This window comes from Salvelinus namaycush, chromosome 15 (assembly GCF_016432855.1).
Source record: "Salvelinus namaycush isolate Seneca chromosome 15, SaNama_1.0, whole genome shotgun sequence".
Classification (NCBI taxonomy): domain Eukaryota; kingdom Metazoa; phylum Chordata; class Actinopteri; order Salmoniformes; family Salmonidae; genus Salvelinus; species Salvelinus namaycush.
In genome coordinates, this window is record NC_052321.1 from 27829233 (window position 1) to 27846358 (window position 17126).

Here is a 17126-nt window from a genome sequence, read left to right on the forward strand (position 1 = left end):
AGGTGACCAATAATCCGATGGTCATGCTGACAGAGCTCCAGAGTTCCTATGTGGAGATGGGAGAACCTTCCAGAAGGACAACCATCTCTGCAGTACTCCACCAATCTGGCCTTTATGGAAGTGGCCAGACGGAAGCCACTCCTCAGTAAAAGGCACATGGCAGCCCGCTTGGAGTTTGCCAAAAGGCACCTAAAGACTCTCACACCACGAGAAACAAGATTCTCTGATCTGATGAAACCAAGATTTAACTCATTGGCCTGAATGCTAAGCGTCACATCTGGAAGAAACCTGGCACCATCCCTACGGTGGGGCATGTTGGTGGCAGCATCATGCTGTGGGGATGTTTTTCAGCGGGAGGGACTGGGAGACTAGTCGGGATCGAGGGAAAGATGAACGAAGCAAAGTACAGAGAGATCCTTAATGAAAAACTGCTCCAGAGCACTCAGGACCTCAGACTGGAGAAAAGGTTCACCTTCCAACAGGACAACAACCCTGAGCACATAGCCAAGACAACACAGGAGTGGCTTTGGGACAAGTCTCAATTTCCTTGAGTGGCCCAGCCAGAACCCAGACTTGAATCTGATCGAACATCTCTGGAGAGACCTGAAAATAGATATGCAGTGACAGTCCCCATCCAACCTGACAGAGTTTGAAAGTATCTGCAGAGACTCCCCAAATACAGGTGTGCCAAGCTTGTAGCATCATTCCCAAGAAGACTTGAGGCTGTAATTGCTGACAAAGGTGCTTCAACAAATTATTGAGTAAAGGGTCTGAATACTTATGTAAATGTGATATTGAAGTTTTCATTTTTTATACATTTAAAAATTAAAAAACTGTTTTGCTTTGTCATTATGGGGTATTGTGTGTAGATTGATGAGGCGAACACAACTATTTAATCAATTTCAGAATAAGGCTGTAACGTAGCAAAATGTGTAAAAAGTCAAGGGGTCTGAATACTTCCGAATGCACTATATATTGTTGCCGCGACCCCAATGCTAGGCTATATTGTCACGGCAACATTCGCCACCATGGCGACAGCAGATTCTCATTAAGGCGTGAGCTGTGGAGCAACACATCTGCATGCTCATAGCGAGGGCCTAATTGTACCAATATGTAAAATTCTCCCCCTAAAACACAGTGATGTTGCATCACATTCGGCCGTGATTGGGAGTCCCATAGGGCGGCGCACAATTGGCCTAGCGTCGTCCGGGTTCGGCCGGGGTAGGCCGTCATTGTAAATAAGAATTTGTTCTTAACTGACTTGCCTAGTTTAATAAAGGTTAAAAAAATATATAAAAAATGTTGTTCATATATTTGTGTTCTAATTGAACCAGTATAGTATAGCATGGAGGTAGAGTCAGCAGGCTGAGAGACAAGCTAATGTCTTTGGGATCGTTCTACAGAGTTCAGTGCAAACAAATCCGATTTCATTGTTTTCTGGGGAAATTGCTTTGGATTTTGAATGATCAGGAATAATCACATTAAGAGAGACAAATGCTTCTGTTGTTTAAAGGCGAAACGACATATAACTGTTAGTTTGTATGTCCCTAAGGGTCTACGGTACAAGCGTAGGCTCTGATCGTAGTATTAGAGTAGGATAAAAGAATACACATCCTGCACTACATGCTTATCCAAGGCTCATTTAACAATCTGAGGCTTGAATTATTCATGTCAATAATAACTTTATTGATCCCCTAAAATGTCTGAACCTTCTTAACCTTCTATGAGATCAACAACAGTGTGCACAGCATGATATCATTACTCTGTAAGTTATCCCCAACACTCAACGGTTCTACCTCAACCATCCATCCATACACACGTGTTCTTACTCATCGGAGGTTTGGATGGGAGATCAAGGTCGTTGTGGATGAGATGGACACTTTCCTTGTTGACAGTAACTTGACAAGTGTAATCCCCAGTACAGAGTGGGTAAACAGACAGCACCAGCCGCCCACGCAACCACGGATACACTCACTTCCTGTGTTCTCTCCTGTTGAGCTGAGTCTGTGTGTTTAAACAATAAGAAAAAACCTTCCATCCTACAAACTTCACACACGAATGCGGATGTAGATAGACACACGTATACACACACCCACATACACAAGGCTACATTCTCCAAACTTTACAAAAGTGCAGACAAATACACACTCTCAGACTACAAACTTCAGTGAAATCACAGCTTTGTTTCCTAGTCGGATTTCAAAGGCTATGTATTTGTTTCTAGTTCCTCGTCAGACTCAAACAACAAAGTTGTAGCTAGTTATAACGATCCCTGGAATGATCAACCATTCTTATCGATCTGTCTTTCACTGAGAGTTTTCTATGCACCACTCTGCTCCTTGTAAAGCCCCTAGAAACACAAGATTGTCTTTCCCCATCTAGCCACTTAGCCATCAGTCTCCCCCCTCACCTCTTTATGCTTGTTAGTCCCCAGTATAAAGAGACACACATATATCCCCAACCCAACCACCACACCCCCTCTCCATGTTTCTACTAAGTTCCTTGGAGTCTAAAAGACCCAACCCAGCAACCCAGCCATCCATCCCACCACCCTCCCCTCCGTCTCCCCTCCCGTGGAGGTCTCTTACCCTGAGGGCCTGGCTGTAGGGCCCGATGTTGGCGGGAGCCCAGTGGGACAGGCTCTGGACATGAAGAGCCTCTCTGTGGTGAAAGGTAGCCTCCTGCTGGGCCTCCTGTGGCACCGGGGGCCAGTCGTGGAGCAGACAGTCCATCTGGAGGAGCTGACCGGCAGGTAGAGGTGCCTGGACACACACCCTTGAGAGGTGGAGGGAGGGATGAAGATGAGGGGAGGACATGAAGGAACAGAGCCCGATGATATGATCTTTATACTCATCAACTGTTTACTGACAGTGAAGGATTTAGTGAGGATATGTGATTGTCTCTGCTTTTTGGGTGAGGGGTCAGTCTAAGGGTGCTAAATAGTCTGTATGCTCTTCTCCTTATCCCCTGTCCTTCATCTGCACTGATCTAAGAACGCAGGAAAGGTGTGTGTAAATAACATTAATACGAGGTAGGAGACAGGGAGGGGAAACCTCTCTAGACAATAGAGGCAGCCTACTGGTCCATTATGGTACCTGGCAGGAGGGTTTATGCCAAAGTGGGTGGTGTAGACTTTGTTGAGTGAAATGAAGTCCTCCATGTTCCTCACATACAGGTGAACCAGAACAATATGCTTCAGCTGCCAGCCTCTCCTCTCCAGCTCACCTACACAGGACAAAGACACCGATTACAGATATACACACAAATATTTGTCATTGTAGGGAGAACACAACCTGTTTAGGTTGCTAAATGATTGTGGTGATACTTTGGAATGCACATTGAGCTATGTTTACCTTGACATAGTTCTGAGAGTCATGTTTTTTTTCATCCCATGCATTGTACATAGCTCAGCTCCCTTAAAGAGCACAGGGAAGGCAAGACAGGGGGCTTGAAGCAAGGCCTTTCTCCCCCATATAATATGATTTGGCATCAAGTTTGTTTTCCTTTGCCGACGCTGGCATCTCAGAGTACTTCACACACTTCGCCCTCATACAAAGAGGTTCTCGATTAAATATTAACTCCTTTAATATTGTCTCTGCGCTGTGAAGGCTGTTCAGCCGCGTACCACGATTAAATATGCGTTTCATCTTTCTACCCCCCCCCCCCCCCCCCCCCAATTCAGATGCACTATTAAAGTGTGCACTTTTAGAAAAAGTTCTGCGGGGCGAAAAAGAGCTAACCCACACAGTGTGCCTGTGTAAGTGTGTGAGAGTGAGTGTCTGTTTGAAGAGGAGTGGGGTGTGCTCCGCTCTGGGTTCATTTAAAGTGTCTGTCCTCGTGTGGTGCGCTTGCAATTCCATCCCTGTGATGGACAAAGCAGCTTACACATGGGCCTCTTTAACGCTTTGCCTCCCAAACTTAAAAAGAGCATTTGTGAATAAAGAGCTGATCTCTCTCCTGCTTTTTGCTCGGGCCCAACCTGCCGCACCTCTTCAAGTGCATTTTGCTAACACAACAAGGAGAAAGAAAGGTGTCCTGGGAACAAAGGAGTTTTCCCCCTTCGTTTTCTCAATTGTCTGGTTTGAGGGTTAAACCTCGCAAAGGGGTTACAGAGTACTGGCAACCACTCCAATATCCCAAGCACCAACCACTTAATATATTCTATATTCCTGATATCACCTCTAGTAAAAGCAGTCCTGAACCTTCTCTTCCCTCAATAGTTCTAAATGTTTATTTGATCGAAGCGAACATAGATTATTTAGGGTTAGGGCATTAGTCTGAGTTTGTGACTTATCACTAGAGTTCCTGAGAACCTAAAGAATTTTCAAGTAGCCTTGGGAACGTTTTACAAGTCGGTTTTTTGAACTTGTGATGCACTAGTTTGCAGCATCAGAGTTACAAACTAGTTTGCAGTCAGTATACTTCCCCCCCTGTTTTGCTGTACTGAACTGCACCTTGCAGCAGAGTGAATGCTGTATTGGTCTGACTCTGGATCCCTGGGTCTGGGCTGTGAAGCCCGGTGATGCCTGAGATCCACTGGTAGCCCCTGGAGCTTTTAGGTGAGCAGGACGGGACGTCTGGAGGGAGAGACATGTTTTAGAAGATATGAAGAGTATTTTTAACAGCAAAATCAACGACAGCTAAGTCGACAGCTACAGTATACGACAGCTAAGTAATAATTCATTCAGAAATGGACAGTAACAAAAAATGTAATTCCTAAACAGTCATAAATGTATGTTCTTAGAACGACAGCTCTTGTCAAGTGATCACTCAAAAGAGCTAGCATAATGACACTGGCCACATGACACAGAACACGCACACGCACGCACACACACACACGCCTCACCACGGCCCCGATGACAACTAAGGTCGCCATTTGATGTAAATTCTTCCTGGATGTCTTCAGCTTGATCAGCCTCCTCAGTCATCTTTTCAATGACACTCTGGCAAGGACAACTACCGAGGGGCAAAGCACTCGCCACCGCGCCCTGCAGTAAAACACCAGCAGGGGACACATCAAGCCAAACAGACACAGCCCCAAAATCAAATAACTACACACAACCAGCGCAAACAACCAAACAGAGCACAATTTGTTTTTTCAATAAGCCGCCACTACACAGGCTAGGCTATGTATGTCACTATGTTTCTGACGAGGGCCTAGCCACAAATAACTTCAAGGTGAATGAATATGAAACAACATGCTAACATATTCATGAATTACACCAAGCAGGGAGGGGCGGCAGGCGGTTGCATTTTCTGATACTGTAAATTCAATCATGCCGGCTGTCACTCTTCTTGACTCCTAGCTTTGCTTTGACATGCTTTGGATTTCACCACACTGGTGTTATATTCATTTGTTTATTTAGAACTTTGCCTCCTTACCCTCTTCTTAAAAAAATATAAAAACATTAGCATTCTCAACGGCGTACATATTACCTGCCAAATTCCACCAGGGCGTAAAACATTTAAATACATATTTCCAATGTTCTTAACAACTAATCCCCCCCTCCCCCTTCACCCCCACCTTCCTGCTGTCAGCTGCATTTGGCCATATGATAATCAAATTAATTATACTTCAGCCCCTCTCCGTTGCTGCCTACACAGGAAGGGAAAAACTGAGGGGCAAATGATGGAGGGCCGTGATGTCCCCACCCCCTGTGTTGCCCACCGCCCGCCCCAGTGCCGTCTCCTCTAGTCCTCTAGTGCTGGTGTCAGGGCTGATCTGTCACCCTGATGGAAAGAGCTTTGGACTGCAGCATGAGGGCAGGTTCTCCTCTCCCCTGAATCCCAGGCCCAGGGAATCTCCCTGCTCTTCCCCCAAACAGCGACCCAGGGGGGTTGTGGGGATGTGTGTGTGTGTGGGGGTAGAAAATACATAGCTGTAGGTATGGAGGATGGAAGCTGGAGGGTCACCGGGGTTGAAGGGTATGATTTCTGTCCATAATAACACACACAAACACACACAAAAACCATACCCTGGAGCACTGGCCTGCTAGGGGCTGCTCCCACCCGTGTGACCCCTGTGACCCCCCCGTGTACCCCATCACACACAAACATACACACAAATGAATGCAGCTAGCACAGCTCCTCTATCAAATACTAGATAGAACTCTCATCCTCTTGGTTCCAAGTTGGTTCTTTCTCTCACCATTCTTTAATGGTTTTCTTTACTACAAATACAATGCATAGAGTAACTGACAAATATGCTGTTGTTTACTAAGCTTGTTGCTTTTATTTAGTTTCCCGTCTCTCTCTTACTCACTGGTTGTAGCCTCCAATCTGCTAAGATAATTAGTGGCGACCAGACCAGACCACTGTAATACTGTTAAACGGAGGGGCTGTTGTGTTACACACAACCTTATCTGACATCATAGTTAACTGTGTCGACGTAGGTTGACCAAATCTAAGGATACATACACTTCTTAGTCCTCTTCTACCCTACCAGACCAGAGGCAGCCAGAAGGAAACCAATGAGAACATGTTGCAACGGGAAAAGTGACATGAGTCAATCTAATGTGTTGCATGGGTACATACAGTCAATACACAAACTGTGGGATCCAGATAATGTCTCTCACACTAGGAGCCAGGGCATTATCCCTATGCCTTTATCCCCCCACCTTTCCTCACCTCCACCATTCTTTACTCCGCTCCATCCCTCTATCCCCCCACCGTGTCTGCTTAACCAGCTACCTGAATCCTAAATGCCTTAATTTGAGCAGACATGTTTATTAAGCCAGGCCTAGTTTCAGGCAGGAGTGAATATTGCAGATGTCAAAGTAGGCCATGTGGGGCTAGAGGAGAGAGCGGTGGAGAGATGGGAGGGAGACCCTCTAGAGGCGGATCTCTCCCCTGTCCCACAGTGCTTCCCCTCCTTATCACGTATCAAAAAAGCAAATATTAGGGACTGTTCAATTCTACTTATTCTGTTTACCGAGTGACTTCTGTATCAATGGTGTGCAAGACAAATTTATTTATGTTAATATCCTTAATATTATAAAGTAAAACATTGAATTGCATTTACATATTCAACTGAAACCACTAAACGCTGACATGAAAATAGCCCAACTCTGCAAGAAGGAAGACTTACATTCACCTTGTCCTCTGTGTGCATCATACTGAAGTGCAGGTAGCCAACCGGAGCAAAGGCATCTGCAGAGTGGATCACTGTCTCCATAGCATCACTGCAGAAAGATGAAAAAACTATTATTAGTATATACTTTCTTGTCTGTACATTCATTTCAAGAAAGATACAACTTTCAATGCTGGACTTACATAACAAGTCTCTTCTTGAACAGAGGACAATCGAGAGTAAATGTCTCGTACTCGCCCCCTTCTCCACAGATATGGACTCCATACTTCTCAGAAAGCTGTCCAACAAAAACAATATGTTCATAATCATTTCATTTTAAGATCCAGCCTAAAAGCCATCACTTTACTCTAAATCTAAATGTTTGAAACACTAGCCAAAACATCACTGTTGGTCATATATTGAGTCTTTAGATTAAACTCAATGATGCTAAGAAAGCAGTAACAGTTTGAAAGCAGGCCACTCTTTAGTGAGTTCATTCAGGGTGACATAAGTATATAACAAAGCCAGATCCAGCTTGGTGAGGTAATGCTCTGACCTGAGTTAGATAGGGCTCCATGTCAGCCAGAGGTTTCCCCAAGTGTTTCTCAGGATCCAGCCCTGCGCGCGCGCGCACACACACACACACACACACACACACACACACACACACACACACACACACACACACACACACACACACACACACACACACACACACACACACACACACACAGGAGAGAGGGAGGCCTGATCAGGGACAGAGAACAGTGATTGAAGATGACAGGCGCTGATGCTTTACGGGCAGTCACACAGACACACCCGTAAACCTCCACACTGGATCTATTTATTTGACTTTGCAAGTAGTGTACACAGATCTCTCCGGGTAAGGGTAACAGTTTTCAGTCTCAGCGGGGCGAAAAGAGAGAAGCACCCCTCATCTGGTTCCCTTTGATAACCTAAACTCTGAGAGAGGGAGAGAAAGGGAGAGAGGGAGAGAAAGGGAGAGATATCCTGTTTATTTGCCTTCCCACTCTCCTTCCCCTTAAACGGTGCATGGAAGTGACTCACAGGCCCTCAGCTTTGTGTGGGGCAGCAGAGAGAAACAGGAGGAAAGGAGGAAGAGTGCTATGTCTGTTTACCCAGCCAGTACCCACCAGTGCCACATTCCAAGAACACCATTACCTCTTACTTCAGTTTCTTCGTCCTAATTTGACTTCAGATCAAAGCTTAGAGAACAAAAAGACCCCACCTTTGAATGTATAAGCCAGGCAGTCACTCAATTCTTAGAGGTTCCAACATTAGCCAGTAATAGCCACCATGGCTGTACTAATGGCTTAGCATGTCAATTAAGTTACAGTACTTGTGCATTAAGGGCACTAACAGCCTGTGTTCCACTCTAAGTGTCTATGGTTTTACTCTCTGCGTGACACAAAATCCCGCGTCCACCTGTCAAACCTTTTTCTGACACCTGTTCCTGATGAAGCCTCCTTTCCAACCTTTAGCTCTTTGATGAGGAGGCCGATGAGGTCACACGATATCTCCTGAGAATAAACAGCTCTGATCCTCAAAGTAAACAAACAAGCTACTTATGGTATCACCCCAGGTGACCCTACTTGCTCTTTACCTCAAACAGCCAATGAGACAGCATGTAACTCAGCAGACACAACAAAGACAAACAGCTAGACAACAGATGGGAGTAAAGGTGAAACCAGGTGAACACAATGACCAAGGAGGCGTCATATAAATGATCCTAATGTGGTTTCCTGTTCATGCTAGAGCCTCAGCCAATCCAATCTAGCTAGCCTATCTGATTCTATAGCCATGGAGACTACCATAGACAAGATTAGCAAGGCCATGTTCAGCTTCATGTGACTGAGAGGCTTTTTGGTGGCTCACTTAGTTTCACCCATATCCAATGTCTTCTCAGTGTGGCTCTTCACACATTTTTTTATTTTTTTTATTTAACCTTTATTTAACCAGGTAGGCAAATTGAGAACACGTTCTCATTTACAATTGCGACCTGGCCAAGATGAAGCAAATACATAGTCTGACACATTAACAAACAAGTAATTACCTACAGTATAACAAACTGATATGCTATTTTGACATAAGTGCCAACACAACAAACACCACAGTATTCTGTTCCGATATATTTGGTTATCAAAACCTCTGAACATTCATTATCCTATTCAAATGTATTTAATCCTGCTCATTTACAAGTTTTTATGCAATTAGAAGGCAAAAGTTAATCATAACATGAGAAACTATATTATCTTCCTGTCCTGACAACCTCAAAAGGTCAAGGTTAGATTCCACGGTAGCTCTGTGGAGGGGCATGCAGCATCCCAAAGTGGGTTTCAAGTTAAGCCTCAACTAGGCCTCCCAAGCCTCCAATGGTCCGGCGATGTGAAGGAGCGAGGGAAGACCAGGAGGAGGGATGGAAGGAGAGAATGAGCCAGGCCCTTGTTCTCCACCCAGGGGAGCTGTGGCCTTAATTAGTATGAGAATATCTAATCTCGTCACCCTCTCATCTTAACCCCGCACAAAGGTAATAAGAGAAAAAGCATTAAAATTCAATCCCATTTAAATATCCTTTTTAATTAGTCATGCCTTTTAACAAATTTTAATGATTGGCTTCAAATTGCTGAGGGGATCTCGCTTTTTTTAATGTGTTCATTAACTTTGCCTAACCTTAAATAATATATGATACATGATTTGATATTTACAGGGAGGGAGGTGGCAAGCGCTTAGAGATGTGCGTGACAGGAATAAGTGATAATATACCATACAGTATATAACTATTCAGACTTGTGTTGCCAATCTTCCAATGACATAAAAGTAGTTTCAACTTGATGAAATTCCCCCAATTAATGAATAATGGCAACAGATATCTGTTTATCTTCTACTTGCTGAACCATAAGATAGGCCTAACTGAATCCATACTGGACACGTTTTGTGAGTGTTACTCAGTGGCTACGTACTGTGAGCCCAGCCCACCACATTGTTACTGTTAGCTTCATCCAGCAATCTTAACACTGCACTCAGTTACATGGTCTTCACATCCCCATCTCCTCTCAACCTGTTTTACAACCTGACCTAAACCCAATTACATAACCTCATTATGCCACATTAAACCCAAATAAGCCCACTAGAAGCTGCCATTTGTCTGCCGCCAGAGACAGGTTGGCCGCACTTTAAGAGAGGGAAGCTTTCCTGGGAGACAAAAGGAATAGCTGGCCCTTAAAAGGCTTTTTATCCCGTATTATCCTATAAAACCGCAATTAAATTCAGTGAACTTTTCAAAGCAGAGAGTGGGGTAATGAGGAAACGCGTTTTAAGGGGTACAGTGTTCACAAAATTACTCTGCCAAAGCTTGAAATTAGTGTGGAAAAAGAGAGGTTTTGCCCTATTTGAACAATCACGTCAGTAATATGTTTAAGACTTTACATGACATGTAAAACTTTGCAAATACTGTATAGAAATGTGTGTTCTGTAAGTGTATTGATGGTTATGCTGTACACAAAAAAATTGTATGGAAAGAACACCATCATATCCATTACTACCTGCTTATTAGACTACTACAACAAAAACATTTGAAATGATGCATAATAAACTGATCTTTGAAACAAAATGTTTGAAAAAAAGGCAGTGTTAACAGAAAAGGGGTTCTCACTCTTTTACTGACCTCTGCTTGTGGGTCTCTCTTAGACCTATATAGCCACAGCCAATTATTTCAACAGCAAAACCTTGTGTATACTTTTTACCCACTGGCAAAAGCCTAAGCGCCCTTCATCAAATGAATCATGTAAACCTACAGCATGAGTTACCTTCTTAATTTAAACTAGCTGTGTTCTCCTGCTCAGTGTCCTTGGCACTCTGCTACATTGCACCTAATGCTACATTAAAACCTGGGAGAGAGATTCTAGATACTGCCAATGCCAGAGCCGAATATCGCAGCCATCCACAAGTCGTCTTAAGATCTGGCATGTCTGCCGACTGACAGCTTGGCTTTAATCCCTGCCTTCAGAGAGAAAAGGGAGAGAAAATTGGATTCAGGATGTGAAACATGTTAGCTTTTAAATGCATGAAATAAGCATCTCCCGCTAGAAGGTGAGCCGCGTCAAGCCTTTGAACAACGCTCTCAAAGACCTTAGTGAAAACAATAGCTGTTCAGTATCACCTCATCTTACAGGGGGAGAGAGAAAGAGAAAGAAAGGGAGGGATGCTGCCACAAACAAAAGATGATAAGATTGAGGTTATATGTGAAATGCGTCCAAGCTCTTATCTGAAATTCAATGTCTCTGAGAGGAATAATAGGCAGGGTGAATAGAGCAGCACCCGCCTCAAAGATGGAATCTGTTATATCCAACACATTTAAATAAAAAGATATTTTGGGCAATTAAAACCTTATTGCAAGGTTTACACAGATGTTGTCCCTGACTTTTGGGAAAAGACACTAACTGACAATAAAGAGGAGGTATCAATGATACAGAATGGAGTTCCATCTTTACTTTTGTATAGTTTGACTTCAATAGGTGCCATTGACTCTTGGTCTTGATGTATCCATTCTAGCAGCAAAATGGACTATTTACATTGACTCCCCCCATTTGTTTTGTACACTGCTGCTACGAGCTGTTTATTATCTATGCATAGTCACTTCACCCCTACCTACATGTACAAATTACCTCTAACCTGTACCCCTGCACACTGACTCGGGACAAGTACCCCCTGTATATAGCCTCGTTATTGTTATGTTATTGTGTTACTCTTTACTTTAGTTTATTTGGTAAATATTTTCTTAACTCTTCTTGAACTGCACTGTTGGTTAAGGGCTTGTAAGTAACATTTCACGGTAAGGTTGTATTCATTCTGAGGTTGTAGCGCATGTGGTTGTAGCGCATGTGGTTGTAGCGCATGTGGTTGTAGCGCATGTGACAAATCAAGTTTGATTTGATTTTATATCAGTTCATTGTGGCGAGCTGGGCCAAAACAGTTGATCATTGAACCTTACACTAAACTAATAACATTGTTGACAGAGATGTATATGACTGAACTGGCCCCACAAGGTCAGGTCACATGAGCCAATAGACAGGTAAAAAAAGGAGTCTTGTTACTTGGCATGTCAAGCCTAAATGACTAATCCTCCACTTTCTTTTGTCTTTCTGTTGTTAGCAACTTTCCATCCCAACGTGATGGAGGAAAGGAGGGGTGGAACGGCGGTCTGTGACCTGAGTCAAGGTTAAGCTGTGCAACCTGAGGCTGACGGTTTAGCGTTTACTGTCACTGTGTTAAAGTTGCTTTAATTGTTTTCATCACAATGCTTTACTGTCAGTGGTACATCAAATGTCAACAGCAAATTATGGCACTGCTTGTCTTTCAAGGCTAATTTGGCCCCGGCCATTGAAAGGACAATGGAAGCTGACTTGACTTTCAGAAGAAAACATATCTATTCCTCCGCCTTCAAAGAGGTTTGGTGTTTCTGACAGTAGACAAGACAACATCGCATTTCAAATAGACAATTGTCTAAAAACTAAACCAACCATTAGGCCTTCTGAAATAACTAAATTAGTCCATGGTTTTAAACAGTAGCTACAGTATGGTCTTCAGTGAATGCAAATCAGTCCATGTTTTATTTTTTCAGAACACAAAGAAAGGCCTAGCGCAAAGGGTAGAGCTCAGCTCACAATGTGATAAAAGGTTTCCGACGGAGAAACCTTGATTTCAAAAATGGCAATTATCGCTAAAGCTGCAGAGCAATTAGCTGCTGCAGAGAATGCTGAACCTGCATGTGCACCTACACACACCAACACTAATCAATCAGTTAACTAATTACATTAATATTTAATACTGGCATTTGGAATTGCCAATTATCACTTGCTAAGAAGAGAGCAGTTGTGCTGTATGTGAAAACAATGAGGACCCAACTCAGGTAAAACTTAATGATCATCTAATACACATTTAGAGACATTTTTATTTGGCTTTATAATATTCTGCTGTGCTCAATATCTTAAGACATGCAATAGCCTTCACTACATAGGATATCAGGAGACAGAAATGTGACAATAATCTTTTTCTGTCTGTTCTTTCTCTCTTTTCTCTCCAACTGTGGATTAGAGTAACGTCAGTATGAAAATAAGCGCTTCCTGGGAATTCATTTACAGGATCATCCAGTTTTTGGACAGCTGTCTTTTGACAATAGGGATTTGTCACCTTCAAAATCTCTTCCCTTCCCCCCAAAAAGCAAAAGCAGTAGGAAATGCTGTTTACCATACATTTCTCACCTGTCTCTCTAAGTAGGCAATGAAGGAATATGAGACTGAAACTACCACCCAGTATCTATCCCTTCATCCCCCACAAAGAAAAAGCTATCTTGCAGACAGTGCCAGATGAACCAGAAGCATCTCTAACATCGCAGCATTCTCTGTCATTTCAGATGTGGCTTTGACCTTTAACCCTGAGAGAGCTGTTATTATCTCTTCCTGAGGTCTGCGAAGGCAAATCCCCCTCGCCCCCTACCTCATCCCCTCAGGTACACCCATCTGTCACCCAATACCCCCCCAAACAGCACACCTCGCTGCTCAGACCTGCTTCGAACCAAAGCTGCAATTATTTGAGTGGTGCCTTAAAAGGGCCCGAGGCGCTCGCGGCCCCATTAAATTCTCTCATTTCTAATTACCCCTGCCTCGGGACAGGTGAGGAGTCAGGGACCACGATAACATCTTCCCCTTCTACCTGTAGCCAAAACACAAAATACACACAAACAAACACACACTCACAAAATGAATGTGTGGAATTTTCTTTTTTCTTTTAGAGGAGTAGCCTATGTGTTAACAGAAGGGGTTGAAAGCTTGGCAGTACGGTGGCCTGGTCACTGGGGGACTTAAGCTTTTAAGGTGAGGTGTTTTCTCTGGCTGTGAATGACTTTGGGCGGTAATTTGAAGGGACTAGCGATGCTGGGGCGATAGCAGAGAGCAGCAGCATACAGCAGAGCAGCATTCCTGGGCCAGACACAAAGAGGCTTTGTCTCGGCGACCAAATGAAGATGACGTTGTTTTAAAAAGCCCTGCATTAGCATAATTACTATCCTCTCTAACATTCTCTCGGTTGATTGCGTTCAAACAGGGTGGAAGAAAGGACAGTGTGATCATTGACATCAAAGGGAGAAGAAGTAACCCAAGTGGAATACACAAGTCAAAAGCATGTGTTAGATAAAGCTAGATAAAGGGACTTCACTTGGAGAAAGAACATAATGATAACACGTTTACTTTACGGAGATGCTAGAACACAATGATCTTGTCAGTAAAATTAGAACAGGCTCAGAATTGGATTCTTGCAATTATCTCTCTCTTTAAAAAGTGAAAGATTCAAGTTTGAACAGGGGAAAAAAAGACTAATAACACTTCAAACAGTCAAACGTAAAAAATGAGAAATAGTCATAGATACGAAGACTAATAATGCAGGTAAATGATGAACTACATTCCAACAGTGACCATTTCAATGGTGTTGAGAGACATCTAGAAACCTGAACATGTCACAACATTCAGTTCACTAGGTCATCAGTCTAGCTGGCACCCCTTTCAACTGATTGCTCCTGAAGGCGACAACAAGCACTTAAGAGCATGTAAACAGTGTCTCCATAATGATCTATCACCACAAGTCGTTTCAAAGTAAAAAATAACCATTTGCCACATAATTATAATTTATCACTTTCACTATCAAAGGGATCCAACTCAACTGTCAAGTAGATACAGGTAGCACACTGAAGACAAAGAAAGAACACTTTTCTCTCCTCTTATTCTGCAAACCAATCCTTCTATCCCCCAGGCTCCACACTGGCCAAGAAGACAAACCTAGGTGACGATACTTTAACCTTTTCCCTTTGTGCCGGAGCTTAAATGAGATATATACTAGATTCTAATCTAATCTTCACGGCCCATAAGTTATGAGGTATGCAAAAGCTGTGAGGTACGCAACACTGGCCTCCCACCACAATAGGGACGCCTGCGCGGTGTTATTGACAGGTTTCATTAATGCGCTGTGCAATCACCTGTACAGTTGCTCAACTGCCAAGATCCCCCCCCCCCGTCACTCCTCCTCCCTTCTGCTTCTTATCTTTCTATTCATATTCTTTTCCACTCTGCTGCCTTTGCCCCCTGGCACAAGTCTCAACATTGCTGCTAAAAACCACAGATTGATGATTCGGAACATTGCACATTACTCTCTCTTTCTCTCTTTGGTAACACAAACCCTCCACCTCCCGTTCCCTCCCCGCTCTCAATCTCAAACTCTCCTCACTCCCCTCTAACAAACTCTCCTACTTAACCTGTACCTTTTGGACTGAGAAAAGAGCAGAGCACTAAGCCGGCAATGAGAGAAGGGCGGTGTTAGACTGCTCACCCGCTGCCCTGATCAAAGAGAGAGAAAGAGAAAAGGAGAGAGACACACCGAAGGCGGCCACTTTGATGAGGAGGGCGTGGAGGTCACACGATATCATCTCGGAGAGCAGGGTTGCCTGGTCACGGCGCCACAGGTAGGCCAGGGGCTGCAAACCCAGTCGCACACACCTGGGAGAACAGGTGAGGGAGGGAGGGGTCAGAATGAAAAATTACCAGGATCACAACACCTTCAAAGTGCGTTGGGCACTTTCACTAGTTTTGCGGGCAGGCTGCCACACCAAGGCTCAGATGGAACACACTCTGAGCCGTCTCTGGTGCTAGTGGCTTTGTTCAACAGATTCAGCAGAAAAAGGGGGAATTAAAGAGGGGTAATTATCTTAAAATGGCACCTCCTTTACACTATAACTGTCTGTGTCACACTCACGCACACACACATTTACTTGCATACACAACACACTCACATAGGCTGTGTGCCGGTAACTGGAGCCGAAACTCTTGGGCGTACATGTCTTTGTCTCAGAGAACGCCTGCGGTGTGTGAGTGTGTATGTGAGGGAAAGAGTGTGTGTGAGTGGCTGAAACAATACATGACTGACAGCAGGATTTGTTCATAAGCTGAGAGCTCTGTGGTTGTGTTGGGAACACAAGACGAGAGAGGCTTGTGCTGGAATGTACCTTACCACAGTGACAGAGAGAGGGAGAGCGAGAGAGAGGCCCATACTAGGCCTCTCCCAAAGGTACTATCATAGAAACCCTTTCACCTGTATCCAATGTCCTACTGTATAGATTAAAAAGTGACATGTCCTTTCTGATGTCGTGTATAACAATACATTGTTTCCCATTACGTAAGTAAGCCATTGGCCATTCTGGTAATACAACTGTACCATAAAAATACAGCTAGACTGAACATCATGGAGTAAACATATGTACATCATCTTTGTTTGGAATACAGTGTCTCTCAGGCATGTAGTTGTGTGTGTGTGTGTGTGTGTGTGTGTGTTTGTTTGTGTGTGTGTGTACACACTTGTTCTACTTACACATTTTCCACTCGTACTCTTTGGTAGTCTGAAAGAATGGCCCCTACAGACACCCCCTCGACATCCTCCTTTTCCTGTGAAGAGAAGAGAGGGAAGGAGGAGGAAAATCTTCCTTTAGGAAACGCTATATACTTTAAACTCTCACATCACAACGGTTTCCTGTTCCGTCATATGAGTGTTTATTTTAACAAGTCACAGAGTCATGGTGATGTCTGCTGATGATCTAATTGGGCCAAAAGGTCACATAACCATCCAAATATCACTTGAAGAAAAAAAAAAAGAGGACACTATGAGAGAACGATGTCTATGAACACACGCACGAGCCCGTACGGAGAGAGAGATGCACGCGCAGACACACACACACACACACACACACACACACACACACACACACACACACACACACACACACACACACACACACACACACACACACACACACACACACACACACACACACACACACACACACACACTCTGAGAAAACAGTGTTCTTTCCCTCCATCAGATAGGTGGGGATTTACATGATGGTCATATCAAGGCTTTCCTGGCCCTGCACACATCCCCTAGTGGGGGGGGGGGGGGGGGGGTGAACTCCTCGTCCTGTCTGGGCCTGGCTGGGCCT

The 17126-nt window shown here is 43.9% G+C and overlaps 1 protein-coding gene across 2 annotated transcripts in view; it reads right to left on the reverse strand.

The window, feature by feature from the left end:
• dph6 (diphthamine biosynthesis 6) overlaps nt 1-17126 on the reverse strand; it is a 91177-nt gene that overhangs the window by 46206 nt on the left and 27845 nt on the right. For both annotated transcript variants that reach the window (XM_039009690.1, XM_039009692.1), the window contains 9 exons: nt 16502-16575; nt 15515-15633; nt 7626-7687; nt 7273-7367; nt 7088-7181; nt 4847-4988; nt 4455-4577; nt 3096-3225; nt 2589-2775 (listed from right to left, as the gene is read on the reverse strand). In XM_039009690.1, coding sequence (XP_038865618.1) covers nt 2589-2775; nt 3096-3225; nt 4455-4577; nt 4847-4988; nt 7088-7181; nt 7273-7367; nt 7626-7687; nt 15515-15633; nt 16502-16575 — 1026 coding nt within the window. The remainder of the gene's footprint in view (nt 1-2588; nt 2776-3095; nt 3226-4454; nt 4578-4846; nt 4989-7087; nt 7182-7272; nt 7368-7625; nt 7688-15514; nt 15634-16501; nt 16576-17126) is intronic.